The sequence below is a fragment of the Pleurodeles waltl genome, chromosome 4_2 (assembly GCF_031143425.1).
Source record: "Pleurodeles waltl isolate 20211129_DDA chromosome 4_2, aPleWal1.hap1.20221129, whole genome shotgun sequence".
Taxonomy (NCBI): domain Eukaryota; kingdom Metazoa; phylum Chordata; class Amphibia; order Caudata; family Salamandridae; genus Pleurodeles; species Pleurodeles waltl.
The window spans coordinates 6,410,198-6,430,837 of NC_090443.1; the positions used below are offsets into that span (position 1 = coordinate 6,410,198).

The window sequence follows — 20,640 nt, forward strand, 5'->3', positions numbered from 1 at the left end:
GCTGTATGTCTGTGCAAATATAAAATGAACAGCAGTGCACTACCACACCATGCTTACGACACTCCACTCCTCAGCTCTCCAGTCCTCCACACTCCACTTTACTCCTTGACTTGACACTCCACAACACTCTCCTCTATGCCCCTATTTTTTAGCCATGCTGCACCAGTGTACAAAATGGCTAAAACACACTAGCAAAGCAAATAGCTCTTACACAGTAGAGATATACTGGCTTTGCCAATGCTTGTTCTCTCTAGTCATCAGTAAAACCCCCACCCAGTTATTACTTATGAGAACGTTAATAGTTAATGTTAGTGTATTGTTGAAGCTCCGAGAGTAAAGTTTTTTTAAGTACTAGAAAAAAAATACTATAAATAAGTCAAACTTGCCTCTCGCAACTGGGCCTACAATTACTTAAAGAGAATAGATAGCTGTAAAGTTCTTCATATAACTGAGCCATAACCAATGAAACACTATTTTTTTACCTTTTTGAACCAAGTGTCTTCTAGATCAACGCAAGGGCAAAAAACACTACTATGTCAGCTTGGACTACAGGGGTACGCCATGTCACCCAAAGTCCCCTGTGAAGCATTCCTTTAACACAGCACCATATGCTTCCACTCTAGGTCGAAGGTCACAGATCATCAATAGCTGCTCACTGCCAAAAGAATCTGTGTCAGATACCATCCCTCAGGTGAGTAGTGTCTACATTTAGGTAGAAAGTGCACCTGTGTATGCATATGCCACCTATTAAATAATCAGTGGAAGGCCACCTGGATGGATGTCACACAGAAGGAGAGGGAAACAGTTGTTGAAAGTTACACAGGTGTCCAACTGGAAGGACTTCAGACTGGTAGCAGTCATCTACTGACTACAGCCCACCAATGTCGAACATCACATCTACCGACATGAGAGCGATCTCTGACAGAAACCCATTGTCAATCGAAAAAGCACCCCAAAGCATGCCACACGTACACAGCGTCAACAGAAAGGCACCCTGTAAAAATGTAACAAACCATCAGCCACAGATGACTGTCACATATCCTCCAACACCACAAAAGCCACACTGATGCATGGCAAATTGCTCCACCACCGTAAATCAGAGTTAGACTTACTGCCCACATGAGCACTATTCCAAAATATGTAGCCCCCTTCAGATGAATGTCACAATCTACTGGTAAAAAAAAAAAAAAAAAAAAATTACCCTGATACATGTTACTGCCCCAGCACCAAGAAAATAAACTTTACCCAGAATATGTCACATTCCAGGTGCCAACACTAATCACCATAATACCCACCACTCAGCACTATTAGGAAGCCCCTCATGAACGCTGTGAACTCGGCGCGCACATCAAAGCATTGGAAAGGACCTACACTGGGAACCTCACAGTGGGCTCAATTTATCCATCTTAAATTCTAAGGGTTTTATAGTAAACGGTTCAAGCACTCTGAGCTGGTTCTCCACAATACAAAAGAAAATCCCAGACCCACAAATCAATGCCCTGATTTTGTAGTTGTATTTTCTGCCTCAGTAGGTTGAGTCGAGCTAGGTTCATCACAAAGAAACACTTTGAGGTTAAAAAAAAAAAAAAAAATGTGCTTCAAACAAACAGGCAAATCACAATTCTGCTCAAAGACGTAGCTTCCATTTGTGCAGAAGCGCCTACACCTTGAGGAGCCCACTGAACCCTGGTTATTGTTGTACTTCACTAAACAGCCACCATGGGCCTATTTCCTTCTTTGTAAGGCCGAATCTGATACATATTATTTCTTCCACGTGGTTTCCGTTTCTCTTCTAGCTCCAGCCCCATTACAGGTCGCTGCAAGCAGCAGTGTAGGCGCCTCGAAAATTTGTAGAGTCACGCCGCGCGTGGAGCAAAGGGCCCGAGAGGGTTAAAGAACACGCCCCCTTCTGGCAGGTGACGCACCTGCTGCTGTCGCCACCTCTTGCAGGGGGGTTGTCAGGCTATGTCAGAAGGTAAATCACGTTCTGTCCAAGAGAATACAGTACAGAGGTGGGAATGACTCAACAAGTTCCTGGAACTGTCCCACATGTACTGCTTTACAGGAAGTACAATACTTTTGTAAAGTAACCGAGTTTTAAAGACGCAAACAAGTAGTCTGGGATGCACAGTTTCTGGACTTACAAACGTCACTGTAAAGTCGGTAGGCTGCGGCAAAGTCAGTGCCATACCGGGTATGTAGGGCTGGGGTATATGCAAGGCCTGGATAACGTAAGTTCAAGAAAAGGCCATACAAGGTTGGCAGACCTGCAGCAAAACCAGACTCGTGTCACTTGAAAGGGGGAGCTGGGGGCGAGTCCATGCCATACCAGACCAGTACCTGTGGAAGTCTGACAAGACCGTTGGGCCCCAATCCGAGAAAGGTGCATTTGGAGGCCTGCTACCTCTACAGAGCCAGTAGGATAGGACAAGGGTCCATGACCTCTCTGAACCTTTGCCCGACAAATACAAGTTTGGAAGAAAGTTTTATTGTATACAAAACAGCAATGTTAGTTTTCAAGGCTACTAACCACGTGACTTGCAGAACGTGAAACCAAAAACGCACATGCGGCAGTTTAACCAACCTAAAAATAAGCAAACCCGACATGAGTTATCGGACTGGGCTACTTTCTGTAAACAAAACTTAAAATCATTTCTAAAAACAGCCACACATTAGGTGATTCACCGCCACAACGCTGTGTGGTGTTCTTTGTGATAAGCGGGGTTCACATCCTGGTGAGCTGACAAGAAAACCTGAGCTACAGGGTTGATCCAATGGGAACCCCGGAGGCAGACCGGCCCTCTCCCTCCCCTCAGTCCACAGACGCCATGTTTGCCCAGGGCCGCGCGTTCGAATTAGTCCAGTTCTTTTTCCCCAAAAAGTTCCTCTAGAAATGCAGGACAACAAATCCCAGAATTCAAGGGAAAAAGACAGGCCTGGCGAACTAACCACGTGTGGACCGAGAAACTTAGCAGCTATGCCAATCCGACTTCCGAGACCTCGAAATCTACTGTACGTACTGTCGCTGAAGTTTTAAACCCCTGGAATACCACCCGAGAGGATGCATGTTTGCAACCCTAATCCAACAATGCTCAGGTCAGACAGTAAATTATCTGAAGGGCGATCATTAAATAACCAATGCCTCCCCCACACAACAGCTGCGTGTCTGCACCCCTACAATGATACCTAGGGTCAGAGAGGAGGTTATCACAGGAGAGGTATATAGAAAACTTGGGAACAGATCATTTGCATTGTGAAGAGAGGCATTTAGGTAATCAAAGTCCCTCGCCCAGACCTGAGAGTTGCAGTTAACTACATCTTCCCCGCGTTTTATTTGAGGCTGCGTGTGCTGGTGACGGCAGGTGGGCTGCCCCACGTGTATATAACACCTCGGACACCGTCACAACTGTAAGACCTGGTGTGCGACCCTTCCACAGTTCTACCAGTTTAGTGCGTCTCGTGACCTCCCAGCTCTCCAGTAACCCAAGCCTCCCAGAAGGCAGGGCGCCATGTTTGTTTACATGAAACACAAAGGAGCTGCGCCTGCCCCTCCCAACGGGAAAAACAAGGGTGGAAACGGAGGGATGGGAGGGAGTGGAAGCATACACCTGTCACAGGTGTGGGAAAGACAGCGGAGGCCCGAGTTTGATAGGCCTGCTCTGCTCATCCACAAGTACTGAAAAAACATGATGGCGCTTGAGCTGCACGTCTGGTCCTACCGACGTAACGCGATACATTTTTTGATAGGGTTACTTCATTATTTTGTCATTTGTGCACGTTACCACTGTCTGGGCAAAGGCTTCACACCATTAGTACCAAGTTAACACCTATACACCAATAATAAAACGAAATGTGACCTGTTAACCTTTGCAAAAGGCCTTCCGCAGCGAAGCAACACGTGTTATATGTTTTCTAACTTTTGACCCATTGCTGCTTGACATTTTTTTTTTTTGTTATAAACTGCAGGTTCTGCAGCAGGTGACGGATTGTGTGTCAAATGTGACAAATTCATAATTAGGCAGAAAACATGAATTCCGGCGACCCAGATTAGCGTTAAAGTTAGGTTCAGAATTCATAGTAGTCTTAGTGAACAGGGCTAATGTTACAGACAGGATTATCATTTGTTTTAGGCTCAGACATCAGGTTATATCATTAGGTTCAGTTTAGAGAGCCTGATGTTTAAGGCTTCAAGCTCTTAGTAGACTCTTGGGCATGGAACACGCTACTGTTGTCACTAGGTAAATGCGCAGTGCTGTTTGCACAGCTCAGGCCAGTTGTGAAGGTTAATCTTAGCCAAGGGGTATTTATGTTTAGCCATGGTCGTTGGATCAAGGCACATTGTTCGGTCAATGAAAGGTGATAGTATTAGGTTTAGGTTTCAGATTAGCATTATGCTTAGATATAGGTATAGAGTAGTCTGTGATAGGGTCACGACAAATGGATAAGGTTAGCCATTGGATCATGTTTAGAGCAAGGTTTACGCTTTGTTTTAAGATTAACGTTATGCCTAGGTTCAGAGTTGGGTGTGAGAAGCTTAGTCTAGCTCGATAAATTTTATTACAAAGAGAAAAATCAGAATCAGTCATAACCGTTCAATACATGTATTTGAGCGTCAGTATGTTTTTTGATACAATTATTTCAAGCAATGTGACTTGTACAATCCACCAACGCCACAGCAGTAGTGTTTGTGGTATCACAAGTCCCGGTGACACCTTTAATCAAATCGAAGAAACTGACACTCCTTAACCTTAATGATGCACATTTTTATGTCTCCCTTTCAGGGTTGCACGTGCATGCGCTCTGGACCATGTTGTAATCTCTCTGTGGGCTTCTAACAACGCCCATGTCACACCCGTCACTTTCATTAGTTTGTGGGCTTGCCTTTTAAAAATTGATTAATCCATTTGTGAAAGGCATGCATATTTCATGCCTTTTCTGGTGTTTAGCCCTCCTTGAGCGTGCCGGTAAACTACTGAAAACATATGACGGTCCGTGTTTTCAGCTGGTTTCTGGACTACTTTATCTTTTCATTTCCTACGCAGCGTGATCCCTCTGGGTAGAAGTCAAGCAGTTTGCATGACATTGACCCTGTTACATGGATAATTGCACCTTTGATGATAAGTTTCACTGCGAGCAAACTTCTGCTTTTTCTGTGTCTCTTTCAAGCTCATGGCGACCATCGGCTTGCATATGTGAAACGGTTTTATTTTTCATTATTTGTATATGTGGCAAGAATAGTCTGGTTAGGAGTTTACAACGCTAATAGCTTTAATGCGAGCAAATACGAGACCTGATGCATTGCAAGTGCTTGTCTGAACAGCCTGCAGTTTACCCTTCAACTCCCAGAACACACTCTACCCTATCAGTAATTCATGCCTCCCAACCATATATTCACTGATAAACTACTCCACGTAGTCATGAGTTAAACCACATCATCATCTGGCACCAAGGCTGAACTGGCCATGCCAGGTACTGTTAGTTACCCAAAGAGGCTGTAGGGTTGGGGGCCAGTTTTGTAACTGGGGGCTAGTTTTGCAGCAGTGCTGCAATATCAGCCCCAGTAGAAAAAAAAAATAATAATCAACAAAAAAAAAAAAAAATCAGCAGGTCTGGCCAGCATAGTCACCGACTTCTCTCTTGCAGAGTTCCTTGTAAAGCCATCATTTTTCAGGCAACAAGAAGTGTCAAGACTGTTCTCTGGTGATAAATCTTCCTGCTGGAGAGAGATTCGGGTTTTGTCTATTGACAGTTTTGACTCATCTAAAGTATCCCAAAGTGCCTGCAGCTAAGTATGTGTACCATGCAGATCACAGAACTGTACTTTCAGTGGATAGCTCAGTAGATTACTGCTTTTGTCAGAGATAATGTTGTTACTTGCAGTTCATAATTTACAATCATAATCTAGCTCAGTCAGTTATTAACTGCCAAACAGCTGCAAGTAAACTGCATAGTACATGTTCAAAGTATTTTTCCCCTCAGTCTTTCAATATCATACACCCTGTTTCTTTTTTTTCTTATTTATCATTTCTTATACATTGATTTACCCATTTGTCTATGTACATGTATGAGATATCAAGTGTTCCGACACCCTACACTGGTATGAGAGGCACTATAAAACAAATGAGATTTATGAGGAGGGCTATGGAGAAATGAGGGGCACTGTTGGAAGGTGCTAGTGAGGGAATCATTGAAGGGCCTTAACAAAGACTGTGGTATCATGGTGCAAGATAAGATCATCTTTAATATGCTTTAAAGGCTGAAAAGATCTAAATATATAATGAAGATGAGTTAAAGAACGCACAATTGTTTGCCATGTTTCCCCAATTTTCCTGGGGAAAGGAAAAAACAAACCCACACCCAGAGCCACCCTTGTAGTGGTCAGACTTGCTCATTGCACTCACTACGCACCGTACAGGGGCGGGTCTGACAAAACTTGCAGGGGCTGCTTTAGATTTCCAGTCTGGCCCTGTCTAGCACTCACTGTTGCTCCTCGTTTGTGTGGTCTTCAGTTCATGCCCACCAATCCATAAGCCTACTGTAGGCACCACCTTCAAGCCACAAGTTCATGCATAGCAACCCAAGATGCCCACTGTTGACCTTAGTCCAAGATCTGGAGATCACACCCATCGTCAGCAGGTGGCGCACCATGGACCAGACCACCCTCTTGTACACAATGTTGAACCTGGCTGCAGAGGTCCAGGACCAGCTCTTGCTAAGCGCATTGTGAGGTCACCCACATTGACTGGGGCAGGCGGGTGTGGTGTTTGCCTGAACTGTCCTTCCAACAGCGGCCATGTTGTATCTGCTGCACATGTGCGAGGTTAACAGCACACCCCAGGTCCACACTCAGTGCTGTGGTAGGAGAGGTGCTGGAGAGGCTGTATGCGTGCCTCCTCCTGCATTAGCGTGGCCCTCCCCATACCCTCCTCCTTCCTCCTGAAGCTATTGGCGAGAAGGCTCTGGGGATGGCAGGAGAACCTCACGCTCAGTCAGAGCATCTCATCGAGCACAAGCCAAACAAGAGCTCCAGTTCCGTGCCCACCAGCTGCCAGAGATAGCTGACAACACGCATGGGGAAGTAAAATGGTGTGGGTTGGCGAGGCTCGATGCTCTCTTCGAACAGTAAGTTCTCACAGTCTGGGGATAAATCTACCTACTCACCTCCAATAACCAGACCTGTCAATCACTCTGGCAGAGGAACATTGTGTGGCATTGGAAACACACAGAAACAAGTGTCCGATAGCGAAGCCCCTCAGCCCAGTGGTAATACCGTGGGAGAGCTCGTATAGGCACAGAAGGGACAACCCTTCCACCACAAAAAGCAGCTCGCCACAGCGTACAGAATACTGCAGCCATACAGTTAAAGGGGCATTAGTCGAATCACCACTCAAGAGGCAGGAAGTTCGCCTACAAACCCACCCAGCAAGAAACAACCAATTCCATTTTCCCCACTAATGGTAAAGAGTCACTCTGCCTCAAACACCCGAAAAACTGAAAAAGAAACCACACCAGAAGGAGGAGTTGCACCGGCCAGGCCACCTAATGAAAGGCAAATGCCGACACACTACAGGGGTACCAGTAGTTGCAACAAGACACCCCCCAGAGAGGTAGGCGAAACACTAATCACATCAAATAAAGGTCTGGGGCTTTAACAAACGAACCCCCACCCTACACACGCGCAAGTAGCCGCCAGGGAATCTCACCCCCTCCCCCATTTCAGAAGAAGCAATAACCGACCCACCCAAGAAGGTGCAACCATCTCCCCACCCCAGGAGCAGCCGGTAACTCCCAATTAAATGGCATTTATTGTGCACCGGCCGCGGTGTGACAATGCGGTGACATCATGGAGAGGGAGGAGAGGGTGAATCATGAGCTATTAACCACTGAACTGCCGGTTCAAGGCAGTTGTCAGCGCCCACTGTCCCCGTGAAGCACTCAAGGGCAGGGTCAGGGGTCTGGCTTAGCCCCTGCCCTCCCCCCACACGGATGTTTACTTGCAGCACGATGGAATGCCAGCCCACCCAAGAAATATACTGAAATGTAATTTTACTACAAATAAAAGACGAGTAGGCGTTTCCTCCAGTGCTTCACAAAGATCGGCTTCCCGCGGCAGAGGCAGTATGTCGAAACCGGGGATCTTCTTGGTTCGATGGGGTGGATTGGGGGCCTAGTAGTGGCAGATAAGCCTGTATACATTATTATACCATTACAGGGAGGGGCGCAGTCAGCACATTTCATATCAAAAGGGGCCTGTTTAAAGTGAATCGGGGGCGTAATTTTATATTTTTAAATGTAGTGTTCCCAACACAATGGATCTGCACTAACCATAATCATTTGTAATGGCTGGGGGGGCGGGGGGTCAGTCCGACATCAAACGCCGCCCTACACCCCCAGCTTAATTACAATCCATTGCCAATCATAAACACAGCTGCGACGATGAACAATGACAGAGCAAGACCCCCTTGGACTGGACTTAATGGAGTGTCCCTAGCAGGAGGCACCTCCCAGACTTACCCCTCGTAGTCACCCGCTCTGTAAGCCATAACCCCTTGACACCCAGCCCTAGGGTACCCATGTTACAGGGGTTATCCACCCTGTAGGCCATTCCCCCACTCCTTTTGAAGGAGCCCCTCTGCTGGGGGTGCAAGGGCTCAAGCTCCCCGTCTCCCCACCTCGCAAGGACGCGCTCCTGGGGCTCTCGGGCTCACCTGCTCCGTAGGCCTTGCCCAGCACCCAAGCCAGGCTAGCGCACACCTTGGCCCGCCCGTGCTCATACTGGTCCAGGGGCCGGATCTCGGGCACCAGGAAGCTCTTCTTCATCGCATCGGTGGCGTCCACCATGGCCGGCCTCGGTCAGCGGCAGCGTCCCATGGGCTGACACACACAGGACAGCGGCACCCGGGATCCAGAGGGCGTTGCAACCAGCACAGGGGTCCAGGAGCGGGGGTACACCACAGCAGCACCTACTCCACAGGCAGCATCTTCTGCCGGGCAGACGCGGGTACCAGCGGAGGGCGAGAGATGGGGGCTTGGAGAGGTGAGCCTGCGGTTTCACGAACAGCAGTGAGACGCAGCACAGCGGCACCTAGTCAAGGAGCTCCTTCCAAACGGCTAAATAATTTCCGCTTAGCGAAGGAGCGAACAGATCGCCTTGTTTCTCGTAGAGGGAGGAGGGGGACACGGCCCAGCAGCCCCCGCTCGACCCTTCCTTCGGTGGCCCGGCTCTCGGGGCTTCCCACGGCCCGTTTCGCCTCCAGCAGCCCGGGCTCTCAGCCCTGCATATGGCGCTGCCGCCTCCGATCCAGGTGCTGCCAGCTCCGCTCTCCTCCTCAGTCCATGTGATCGCTCCAATCAGCTGTCAATCACGACCGGGGGCGGGGTCAGCACCAGCAACAGGTAAATCCCGGGCAGGCCCCGCCCCTTCTGCAGCAGCCGGCCTTTGTCATCCTCGTGCACCTGCTGCAGGTTCCGGAACTGCTGCTGGTGTCCCGCCGCTGGCTCACGATGGAGCTGCTATGGGTCAGGACAACACGAGATCCAGCACCCGCTTGGTATGCAAACTTGCACCATCTCTGTACCCGCACCAGCCCTACTTCCCGATGTGGTATTCAGGCTGGATAGTCCAGCCTTCACCACCTCCTGCCTGGAGTCAGAAAATTGTATTTAGCACTGCACCAGCTCAAGATTACACCGGCGCTAGGACAGGCCGTGTTTCTCGGACCTGCAGCAGCTCTTAAACAAATGGTTATGAAAGCCCAGTGGGTTAATGCGATCTTAGTAGATGTCTGCGTATAACTGTAGAATCGTAGAGCTGAATCTTGGTTGGTTCAATGGGCTATAGTAATGTGTATTTATAGTGATACGATATCCCAGCCTACAATAGTTACACGCTGTGTAAGTATAAGTATGCCGTGACCTGTCTCAAAAAATACATTTCGGTCAGCATGAAGTTTCAAATGGCTCCATCAATAAAAGTCTAAACCGAGTAGCCCTTAGATGTACTGAATAACCAATAGCACACATTTACATTTCTTTTAGGTAGCAGGCAATTTTTTTGCTCTTTGTCCCACTTTAAGCTTCACACAATATTTAATTTGTAAAATAATGAGTGCCGCTGCCCAAAACTCTGCTCAGAAGTCCGTGGCTGGTGCTATTAAATGTCAGCATGCTAAATACCAAGTCTGCATAAGCTTCAATCCACCCCAATCCTCTTTAAGCCCCTACCAGGCACTTTCTGCCCCTTTATCTCACTCATGTGGATTCCTGCTTTCTCACTTTGTGACAGTTTTCTGTCTTTCTTTTCCTCATTCTTTTCTCTGTGTTTCATTTCCTCTCTTGCCCTCGGGAAATGTTTGAAGAGTTAAAATTAGTGGCAGTTCCAAAAATGAGTTCCGGTGCCCTCCACCAGCAACTACCAGCTCAAATTAAACTGGGTTCACAGAAGAATAGACCCTCCCCTTACCGCTGGTTGTTTTTTTTAAAAAAAAAACAAGTATGGTGTACTGTATTTGTAAAATGTAAAAACAACATGGGGAGATAATTCCCAAAAGATCACACCCACCTCAGCCCCTGAATGTCACCACTTAGTAAAAAGGGGGACTGCCCAAGGTTTCTCGTTATGTGGGTAGCACACAACCAAAACTTCTAGTTAAGGGATCAGTGGAGGTTCCTCCCCCCTAAATGAACTAGGATCAAAGCGATAGCTAGGTTCAAGGCAGTGTCATAATAAGGATTCCATAAGTTCTGGTGCAAATGAAGAAAACGGTCCCCAACCCAACTGTTGGGTAGTGAAAAAGATCCTCAATTGAGGTGCACAGGGCCATTTACAGCTTTAAGCTCTGCTGACACTGATTCTACTGCACCATTTATGCTAAATCCCTGGTTCAAAGGGACAGGGAAGTGAGATAAGGGTGCAGAGTTGACAGGAAACGCATATATGGTTCATGTGTACGGATGTTCTTGCATCCACTGGAGGATCGACACTGAGGCACTGACACTTGGACACAGATAACTCTGCATGCTTTATGCATAGATTCATGTATGCATGGATGATGTGACATGAATGCTTGGGGAATGGGCACTCTGGCACTATCGATGGGATATGGACACCTGTGAATGATTGCTGGGGCGGTGGCACAATGCTACTAACACTAAGGTAAGGACACAGTTGCACTTACAATGGAACACAAACACTAGGCCCAAATGCTGAAACAAAGACACTAAGGGACAGGCACATGGCCACTAACTCAAGATCTCGGATGCTGTTGCACTGACACTGGATCACAGATGCACAAGGGTGAGGACACTAGAGCACTAATGTTGGCGCAAGAACGTTGGGCCATGGACAAGGGCATAGGACCAGTGAACTAGACACTAGTTAGTGAACACTGTGGTTGGGCCATTTACATAAGTTCATGACTGCTGGGAATGGGCACTAGAGCGGGAGCACCGGGTCATGGATGCTAAGATAGGCACCGGAGCACAATGAAGAACAGTTATTAAGGTATAGATGCCATGGCACTGACTCTGGGGTACTGATGGAGGAGCATGGATTCTATTGGAAAGGAACACCCGCGCCTAGGGACCAAGGCATAAATATTGTTGATCACTCAGGCATAGATAGATGTGTTTAAAAAAATCAGAGGTCTATGACCCAAATCTCTCTTCCTTCTGAATGCCCTTTTCAATGCAATTGTGGGATCTCTGGTGGGGTATGGGCCAATTTTACCCCAAATTAAAATCTGGAGATTACAAACATTTGAGAGCCCACTTTCTGTTCAAGTGTAGGATTCCGGATTTGTGATTAGAAATAATTTGTACTGTAGAAATATTCCATCAAGTCAGGATAGTGAATCCAAAGTTATTTATTGATGCTAAATTCAAATAAAGTTCATGAACATTTGGGCAGAGAATCAGAGAGCCCAAAGTTATCTATTGGTGTCCAATTTGAGCAAGGTACATAGACATTTGAACAGAGAGCCAGAGAGCCAACACACATTTCGGCCCTTTGGTGGGTCTATCTGGGGCTTTTTCAAAGCTGCAAAATACACAGTATTTTAGAAAGGTTACATAGGGACAGAAGAGTTTTATGTATGCGTGTTGTGCTATAGAAATAAAAAAGTGCCTCGTGGGTCAGATGCAGGTGCAGGAGGGGAAGAAATAATTGAGGGCACCATCCTGTGAATGTGAGTATATGTACAGTCCAAAGATAAGAGAAAAAGAAAGATGAGAAAATAAAAAGAGAAACATAGAGATCAGGTTGTTCACCGATATTGTTCCTAAATTATATATGGATAGTTGTATATTTGATTAGTTCTCTCTACTAATTATGGGTGAGTCATGCATATAAAGGTGTGCTGTTAAGAGGTAGAACAGGTGCTGGTGTGGTATTGTTAGTAGCATTATTATATCTGTGTACCAAATTATAAAATAGATATATTAGTTAGTTGTGATTCCAATAGGTCACAGAATGAGTAAATACAAACCTAGTAAGTGTCATCAGGGTAGGTTCTTAGTCTGGAACACATATTAACTGGTCAGTCTATTCAATCTGGTTTGCATAATTGTAATATAAAGTGTAGTTACAATACTACCTCAGTAGGACACATCATAAACAGATAAATGAGTTGATAAATGGTAGCACAATCATATGTTGTTCTATTCATGAAGACAAGATATTGCAGTTCCTATGTTATGAAGCAAGTAGGTGATAGTACTGTTTTTCACATTTTGTAGAAAGATTGCAGAAGTAACAAGTCTACATATACAGAAAAAATTAAGTTAAAACAATTGTTCAAGAGTGGGTGCTAGTAACCAATAGTTTCATCATGGCAGAGCTTTTTCCCGAAATAAGCATACAACCATATTAAGCATAGTTGATATTCTAAATTATATGTTCCATGGGCCAAATTCCACATTGGGCTACGACGTTTTGAATCAGCGCTGTATTTGTTTGAAGACAGGCTAGTAGTCCTTTTTTAGTAATTTTTTAATTGCTCTATCTGTAAACTAGGGTTATCCAATCTCAAAGAGATTGTCATCAGTGAACAACAATTCATTATACATGATTTTATTAATTGTGAGAGTACCAAAACAGTCTCTGCTATCACCTACCCTTGCAACAAAGCCTATATAGGCATCACAACTAGAGCACTGAAATTAAGAATACAGGAGCACTATCGTAACATACAAAAGGATGACTTAAGTCTCCCATTTGTTGAACATTTCGTCAAAAGTCACCCCTTTACACGAACTTTCAAATTCTGTGGCACACAAAAACTGAAACAACACCCTCGGGGTGGGGACCTTGAACTAAGACTACGACAATGTGAAAGCACACTTATTATCCGCTTTGACACAGTTCGACAAGGTATCATCAAAGATGCAGAATGGCACTATTGGCTCCTCTAATAGACCTGATAGATTGGGACTTACCATTACTGGCTCACACAATGTTTATTCACTGTTACCTTTGACTGTCATTTCCTGCTTTGTTTTTCCATAACAGGTTGACATCATGACTAGACTTGTACAGACTAATGATTTTCTAACACATACACAAAATGTCAGTATTATCACCCCTCTATTTACAAGTGTCTGTGGATATTTACAAAATCCCCAATGTCAGAATTGGGACAATGAAGGAGGAAAAGTTACCATAAGCGAGACTCTCTCAATTACAATACCGTTCAACATGTAGATCTTTGTATTTCTGTGGATCTCTGTGTAGCTAAAACAACATCTAGGGCGCTGCAAGAGTAGTTATATCACATATATGTATTTTTATTAGATATAGAGACCTTATAGTGCGGAATATGATTCACCCTTTCCCACACCCAATCACACCAACATTCACCCACCTGGATACATCACTTTCCATAACGCTCTATCATTCAAAAGCCCAGTGGGACTCATAAGGTTAAATCTACGGGTATTAATAACTGTAACTATACAGATCAAACTATGTCTATAACAGGGACAAACCTAACACAAGCATATATCCTTAAAATTTTTTTGAGTATTCCACTGGGGTCTATTAAACTTAAGAGTGGCATTTCAATACACAACTGTGTAGATACTCACATCCATCGTACGTTACTTCAGCTACAACGGGTAAATACAATAACTTCGTATAACATAACTCTTTAACTTTCACGTATTAGGGCCTTTAAACATGGCCGTGATCTTTTGGTCCGTCAATAAGGCTGCTTCTCGGACCCATTACCACTAAAAAGGACTATAGCCTGGCTCCAAACAAATATGGCGCTGATTCGAAACACCGTAGCACAACATGGGATTTAGCCCGTGAACCATGGCTGGTCAGCAAGGGATACTCTCTCCACTCTCAGACTGGTAAGCAGCCCTACCACAAAGGACCCCTAACTTGTAATTTCCTTAGACAGTCCCTTTCTGTCCATACGGACAGGATAAGAATCACGTTTATAACAGAGTTTAACGCTACAACTTTAATTGCACTTTTCGGCATGCCGTGTAGCACTACTGATCCATACTATTTACCGATAACAAAATCCTTAAATAAGACGTGATGATTAACATTAGTTTAACTTAAAACGATACACATGTTCTGATATAATTTAGAATATCAACTATGCTTAAAATTATTTTATGCTTATTTCAGGAAAAAGCTCTGCCATGATGAAACTATTGGTTACTAGCACCTACTCTTGAACAATTGATTCAACTTAATTTTTTCTGTATCTGTAGATTTGTCACTTCTGCAATCTTTCTACAAAATGTGCAAAACAGTCCTATCATCTACTTGCTTCATAATATAGGAACTGCAATATCTTGTCTTCATGAGTAGAACAACATATGATTGTGCTACCATTTATCAACTCATTTATCTGTTTATGATGTGTCCTACCGAGGTAGTATTGTAACTACACTTTTTATACCAATTTTGCTAACCAGATTGAATAGATTGACCAGTTAATATGTGTTCCAGACTAAGAACCTACCCTGATGATATTTACTAGGTATGTGTTGACTCATTCTGTCACATATTGGAATCACAACTAACTAATATATCTATTTTATAATTTGGTACACCCATATAATAATGCTACTAGCAATCTCACGGCAGGACCTGTTCTACCTCTTAACAGCACACCTTTTATATGCATGTCTCACCCATAATTAGTAGAGAGAACTAATCAATTATATAACTAACCATATATAATCTAGGAACAATATCGGTGTACAACCTGATCTCTATGTTTCTCTTTTTATTTTCTCATCATTCTTTTTCTCTTATCTTTGGACTGTACATATACTCACATTCACAGGATGGTGCCCTCAATTATTTCTTCCCCTCCTGCACCTGCATCTGACCCACGAGGCACTTTTTTATTTCTATAGCACAACACGCATACATCAAACTCTTCTGTCCCTATGTAGCCTTTCTCAAATACTGACCCCTTACCATATATATGTATTTTGAAGCCTTGAAAAAGCCCCAGGTAGACCCATCAAAGGGGGCAAAACACGTGTTGGCTCTCTGGCTTTCTATTCAGATATCAATGTTCCTTGCACAAATTGGACACCAATAAATAATTTTTGACTCTCTGATTCTCTGCCCAAATCTTCATGAACTTTATTTGAAATGAGCATCAATAAATAACTTTGGATTCACTATCCTGACTTGATGGAATATTTCTACAGTACAAATTATTTCTAACCACAAATTTGTAATCCTACACTTGAACACAAAGTCGGCTCTCAAGTTTTTGGGAATCTAGAGACAGATGTGTGTGCACTGAACTTGAAGAGTGGAAAAAGGTCTCATCCGGAACTGCCAGTGGCAGCTGCCACTGAACGGGGGTGGAGAGGCGACAAAAAATGATTAAAAAAAACACTTATCTGCTCAGTCAGGAGATGGGTTTATCTCCCCCGTCATCATCCTGAGCAGCCGCGTCCTCTTCCGGAAAGCACACAGGCTCCCACACTCCCCTCAGCCAATCACAACGCTGTTATCACCAGCATGACAGCAGCATCATGATTATTGTGAGCAGCCTGGTTTGATGCTCACAAAGGGAGTGGGACCCTGTGCACTTTCTCCTCCTAGCTGTGCAGTACAGCTGGGTGGAGAAATGCTAAGTGCACATGTCTGTTTGGCCGGCCCCACAAGGCTGGCCAAATCGAAATGCGCCCTTATGGTTATTATCATTTTATTTTTCCTTCTCCTGAAAACAGCGGGGTGACGCTCTGCCTTAGTGAAGGAGCCGCTGCTGCTTGTCTGTCAAAATCTGTCCAACGAGGATTTATTATTACAAACAGTACTACATCCTCAACTTGGGGTGACCGCCCACTCAGTGGTTGGAGAAGTTAATAATACATGATAAGACCAAGCACTGCTCATGAAGAAATAGGTAAGTGATTTGTTAAAGAAAGAATATGCTTTAGTTAAGGTTGCTTTAAAGACAGTTTGGACAGCAGACACGTTTCACTAATGTTTTCAATATGCCTAAAAGTTATTTCAACGTGAGGGTCAGTGATGACAGTAAGGGTGCATAGATGAGAACTTCAGAGATCATTTATGTGAAAGTTGAACATCTTTCTGGCCCCTGGCCAGTGCTTTAAATAGGCAGTTTCTGTCTGATACTCAATTTTGAAGGGAGAGTAAGGACCTGCACTTCTCAGCAGACGTCCAATCTTTTTAATGAAGTACTAGCTTAGTACACAGGTACTCTATGATAGTGAGTACCTAGACTTCTATGTTACCATTTCAAACACTGTCCTTGGTTCATGTTCTCTCAGTTCAATGTTGTCCTCTTGTCTGTAGATAAGAGATTCAGTTTGAGATTAGGTCTCTGATGTTGACCCACATGCACAGGTGCATAGAAAGCAGATCACAGATGCTGCGGAATAGGCAGTGCAGTGCTTGATTTGTGCTGGTGGATGTCAGTGGTGGGCACTAGCACTTATTTTTTTTTGTTGAGAACATGGGCTTAATATGCATGATCAGAATTGGACTCGAAGCAATTGAATGAACGGCATACAAGATTGACAAAGGAGTTGGAGGGGGAAGATAGGAAACAGCAACAAAGAGAAAAAACACGAAAAAGAGCCCACAAGAGTGAGATGGAGAAAGGAGGTGTGGGGTGGAGGAGCACAAGAAGCATGACTTGGAATCAAGACTAGGCAGCCTTGAGGGGCATGGCTTAAAAGACTAGGCAGCCTTATTATTCTTTGATACAGCCATTCAGCAGTGCCATTGATGGGATGCTACGAACGTTTTTAAGCTCCTGCCATTATTCTCTTTTATAAATCAAGCACTAGGCATCCGTGCTGGGGCATGGATACTGGTGCACAAACACTGGGGCACAGGGACAGACTGGCAGATACCGGGACATGGATTCTGGGCACTGCCAGAGCTTGACAAGACCCAATACTCACCCAAAAGCCCTTAGCTGTATGAAACAGACACTGAGCACTACAAACACTACCTAATCATAAATGTCAAGTAGCTACATACGGTGAATGCAGTCAACACTCAGGTTGTTTGCACAAATTCAAGAAAGCATGTAAAGCAGGAAAAACTTCTAAAAGGGATACACAAGTTTGGATGTTAGTTTTGTTTATCTTTAAGAGAGACTGGTAACATTTGTGCTTTCTTCTTTCAAGCCACAGCAGGAAGTAAAGCCGCCAAAACCATTCTGCCAACGACCATCCTCCATCTGGCTCTTGCCGTCTTTAAATCAGGACTTTCTTTTATGTATGTATGTATGTATGTATGTATGTATGTATGTATGTAATGGGATTTATATAGCGCAAACCTATCTGAGAAACAACAGAGTGCTGACTTCACAAACGTTCGCTAGAAATCAACTGGCCCTATTGTAACCCTTTTGGATGTAGCTCCCGTGTTTGTTCCTCAAGCAAATCAGCACACTTTGTGCTTGAAAAGAGTGCACGTTGTTCTGCTCTTGTAACTGTAGCCAACCGGGCAGAAGTAAAAAAAGTGTGCATCATCAGCTCTGCTGTGCGATGCTCTGATATTATTGTTATTATTATTATCATTATTGTTGTTGTTATTGTTATAATATACATTGTTATCACATGACTAACGTATATCTACGATACATAGTTAAAACAATAAAAGTTACTAAACATCTTGGTCCTCTTTCACATGTATTCAACCGTTTCAGGCAACAAGGCAGCCTTAGCAGATAAAAAACACTCTTTTCATTTTAGAAATGGGTTTTGACAGCACAGCTGCCAAATTGACCTATTGTTTAAAACCTATAACTGTGGGCTTAAGGTCCACCCGTCAGCCATTTTTTGGCTTTTATTGCCCAGTGTCTGTCAGCCATTGGCTGAAGTCACCGTTTTGCTCAGCTCAGATGAGTAATTCTCTCACCTAATGACTGTTAGGTTTTCTCTTTCTACCTTCAATATTGTGCTTGCACTCAGCAGCCCTCTCCTTCTGCTGCTGCTGGCTTCTTTCCTTTTGTCCCCCATTGTTCCTCAGCAGGATGTTTTTCCTCTGCCAGCGACCCTCTCTCATTCCTCTGTCCCATGCTTCCCTGTTTTCCCCATGTGCTCCACTTAGCCACTGCCCCTTTCTCCTTTTCTATGGTGCATCTCATTTGCTCTGCTCACCCTCCTCTCAAATTTGCCCTCCTCTGGCTCCTCCTCCAATGTGTTCCTTGTTATTTGCCACCCCTTACTCTTCTGCTCTCTCTTGACTCCAAATTGGTTTTTGTTATCAACACCCTGCGGCCCCATTCTCCAGCACCACCTCTTGTTGTCCTTCCCACCCTTGTCCGCTGCTTCTCATAAGTGCTACTGGAAGTGGGTGTTTTTTTGTTTCATGGGACAAAATCTGGGCTATAGTGAAGGCTGAACAGCAAGGGAACCTTCCTTGTAGCCCTTCTTTTCTTTTTCTGACATTGGAAGAACTGGAGGGCTATAAGGAAGGCTTCCTTGCCATCCATTCTTGATTTGACATAGAGACAAAAAAAGGAATGTATCGCAGGCAAGGGGGCTTTCAGTATAGAACTCCTTCCAATTCTTGTTCAGTAAAGCTTTAATGTGCTTACAGTGCATTAAATACATACCATTGGCTTTGTCAGTGCTTGTTATATAGTGATAATAAAATAGTACTACAATTAGAGTAAAAAATGCAACAATCCCTTACTAAAGGCCTGATTTAGAGTCTAGGTAAGAGATCATCTGTTGCAAGCATGCCGAATGTCCTGTCCACCATATTAGAAGTGCATTATAACCTATGGCACTTGTAATAAGGTGGGCTGGATAGCCATCACGTTTTGACAGAGTATGCCATTTTTCAAACCCTAAATAAGGCCCTAAGTCTTCAGAGGTACCCTGAGGTATCATCAATTTTTCCTTCTCTGATTTCTTAGTTACAAGATGCTAAATGTTTCATCACCACTTCATTCTTCAAACATATTCTAAAGGTTAATCAACGTTAAAATGTCAAGCGATCCAACCATAGGCCCGTCAAGGCAACATAATCTGTCATTAGATTCTCTTCCTTGCACTTGTGTCTGTGCTGGAGTATTATACTTCCCTAGCCCTTGTTTTAAATACAAATTCCTCGAAGAGACATTATGAGAATCCATCAGATAATCCTGCAACCACTCACCATTTTCATACCACAATAATGGATCATCGAAAGTAGTTGTAATAATTTATTTTCTATATTGATCTTAATGCATGCTCCCATTTTTGTTTTCATTACTTTTTAAAAGTTTCCGACGAGATAGCTGAATGAAAACAACTTCAATAGTTTAATTGTTTTGAATTATTTTTTTAGTTTTTCATTGAGGACTGAATATCTTTCCAAACCTGTGTCCTCTTTCTGTACCCTCAAGGCACAACCAGGGTCAGAGTGGCCTAAAGAGCAGTCAAGCAGTACTTGACCGGCTGGTGTGACATGACAGGTCAGAGTCGGTGGGTGTGTTTTATAGTCTGCTGGGCCAGTTTTTACTGCTTATTTCCTTGATATTACGACAAACATTGCCTGCCATCTCAAATCCATGAGGTCTTCCATGCCTTGGATAACTGGCCCAATTTGGAAACAGGACCACGTTTTTTTAGCTATCAAATTCATTAATGGGGGCCACTTTTATTCTGGTGCCTGAGCCTATTTTCTGTCCCTGTCCAACCCGGCAAGGGACATTAATAAAAGCAGTGCCTATTGAGCTCGAAAGAAACAGGTGTCCATCCCCTGTAAAGTTATGATCCTTTTACCTTATGGTGGTGATCCCAATCCGGCCCCCAGGGACCCTAGCCACACTCTGTTCATGCGCCATAAGGATTTCATGCTACATGCCCAAAAACTCTCCTCACTGAGTCATGGTTCCAGGCACCACCACTGTTTGAGTATTGTCGTTACCCTTTACACCTGTTATTGCCCATACCCCACACCAACTTTGGAGGTCATTTCATAGGCTGAATAAGGCTCCAAAAGGAGAGTCTTTTATTCTGAATGGAGTCCCTATATTTGGATTCAGGATTCACCTTCTTTTTGGGGAGGTAAACAACTATGGAGAAGCTGCTCCAGTATTGCCCCCAAACCTGTTGACCATGACAATTGTCATTAAAAGGCAATTAACCAAAGATGACACAGTAATGCATCAGATGAGGGCCTATTTA

The 20,640-nt window shown here is 44.2% G+C and overlaps 1 protein-coding gene across 4 annotated transcripts in view; it reads right to left on the reverse strand.

Moving 5' to 3' along the window:
* Positions 1-9,500, reverse strand: part of CAMSAP3 (calmodulin regulated spectrin associated protein family member 3) — a 220,901-nt gene extending 211,401 nt beyond the window's left edge. Inside the window, exon 1 of one of the 4 annotated variants that reach the window (XM_069230366.1) lies at positions 8,709-9,500. In XM_069230366.1, coding sequence (XP_069086467.1) covers positions 8,709-8,841 — 133 coding nt within the window. In that variant the 5' untranslated portion in view covers positions 8,842-9,500. The remainder of the gene's footprint in view (positions 1-8,708) is intronic. The other 3 variants (XM_069230368.1, XM_069230365.1, XM_069230367.1) reach the window with 3 other exon arrangements.
* Between the last annotated feature and the right edge of the window lie 11,140 nt (positions 9,501-20,640).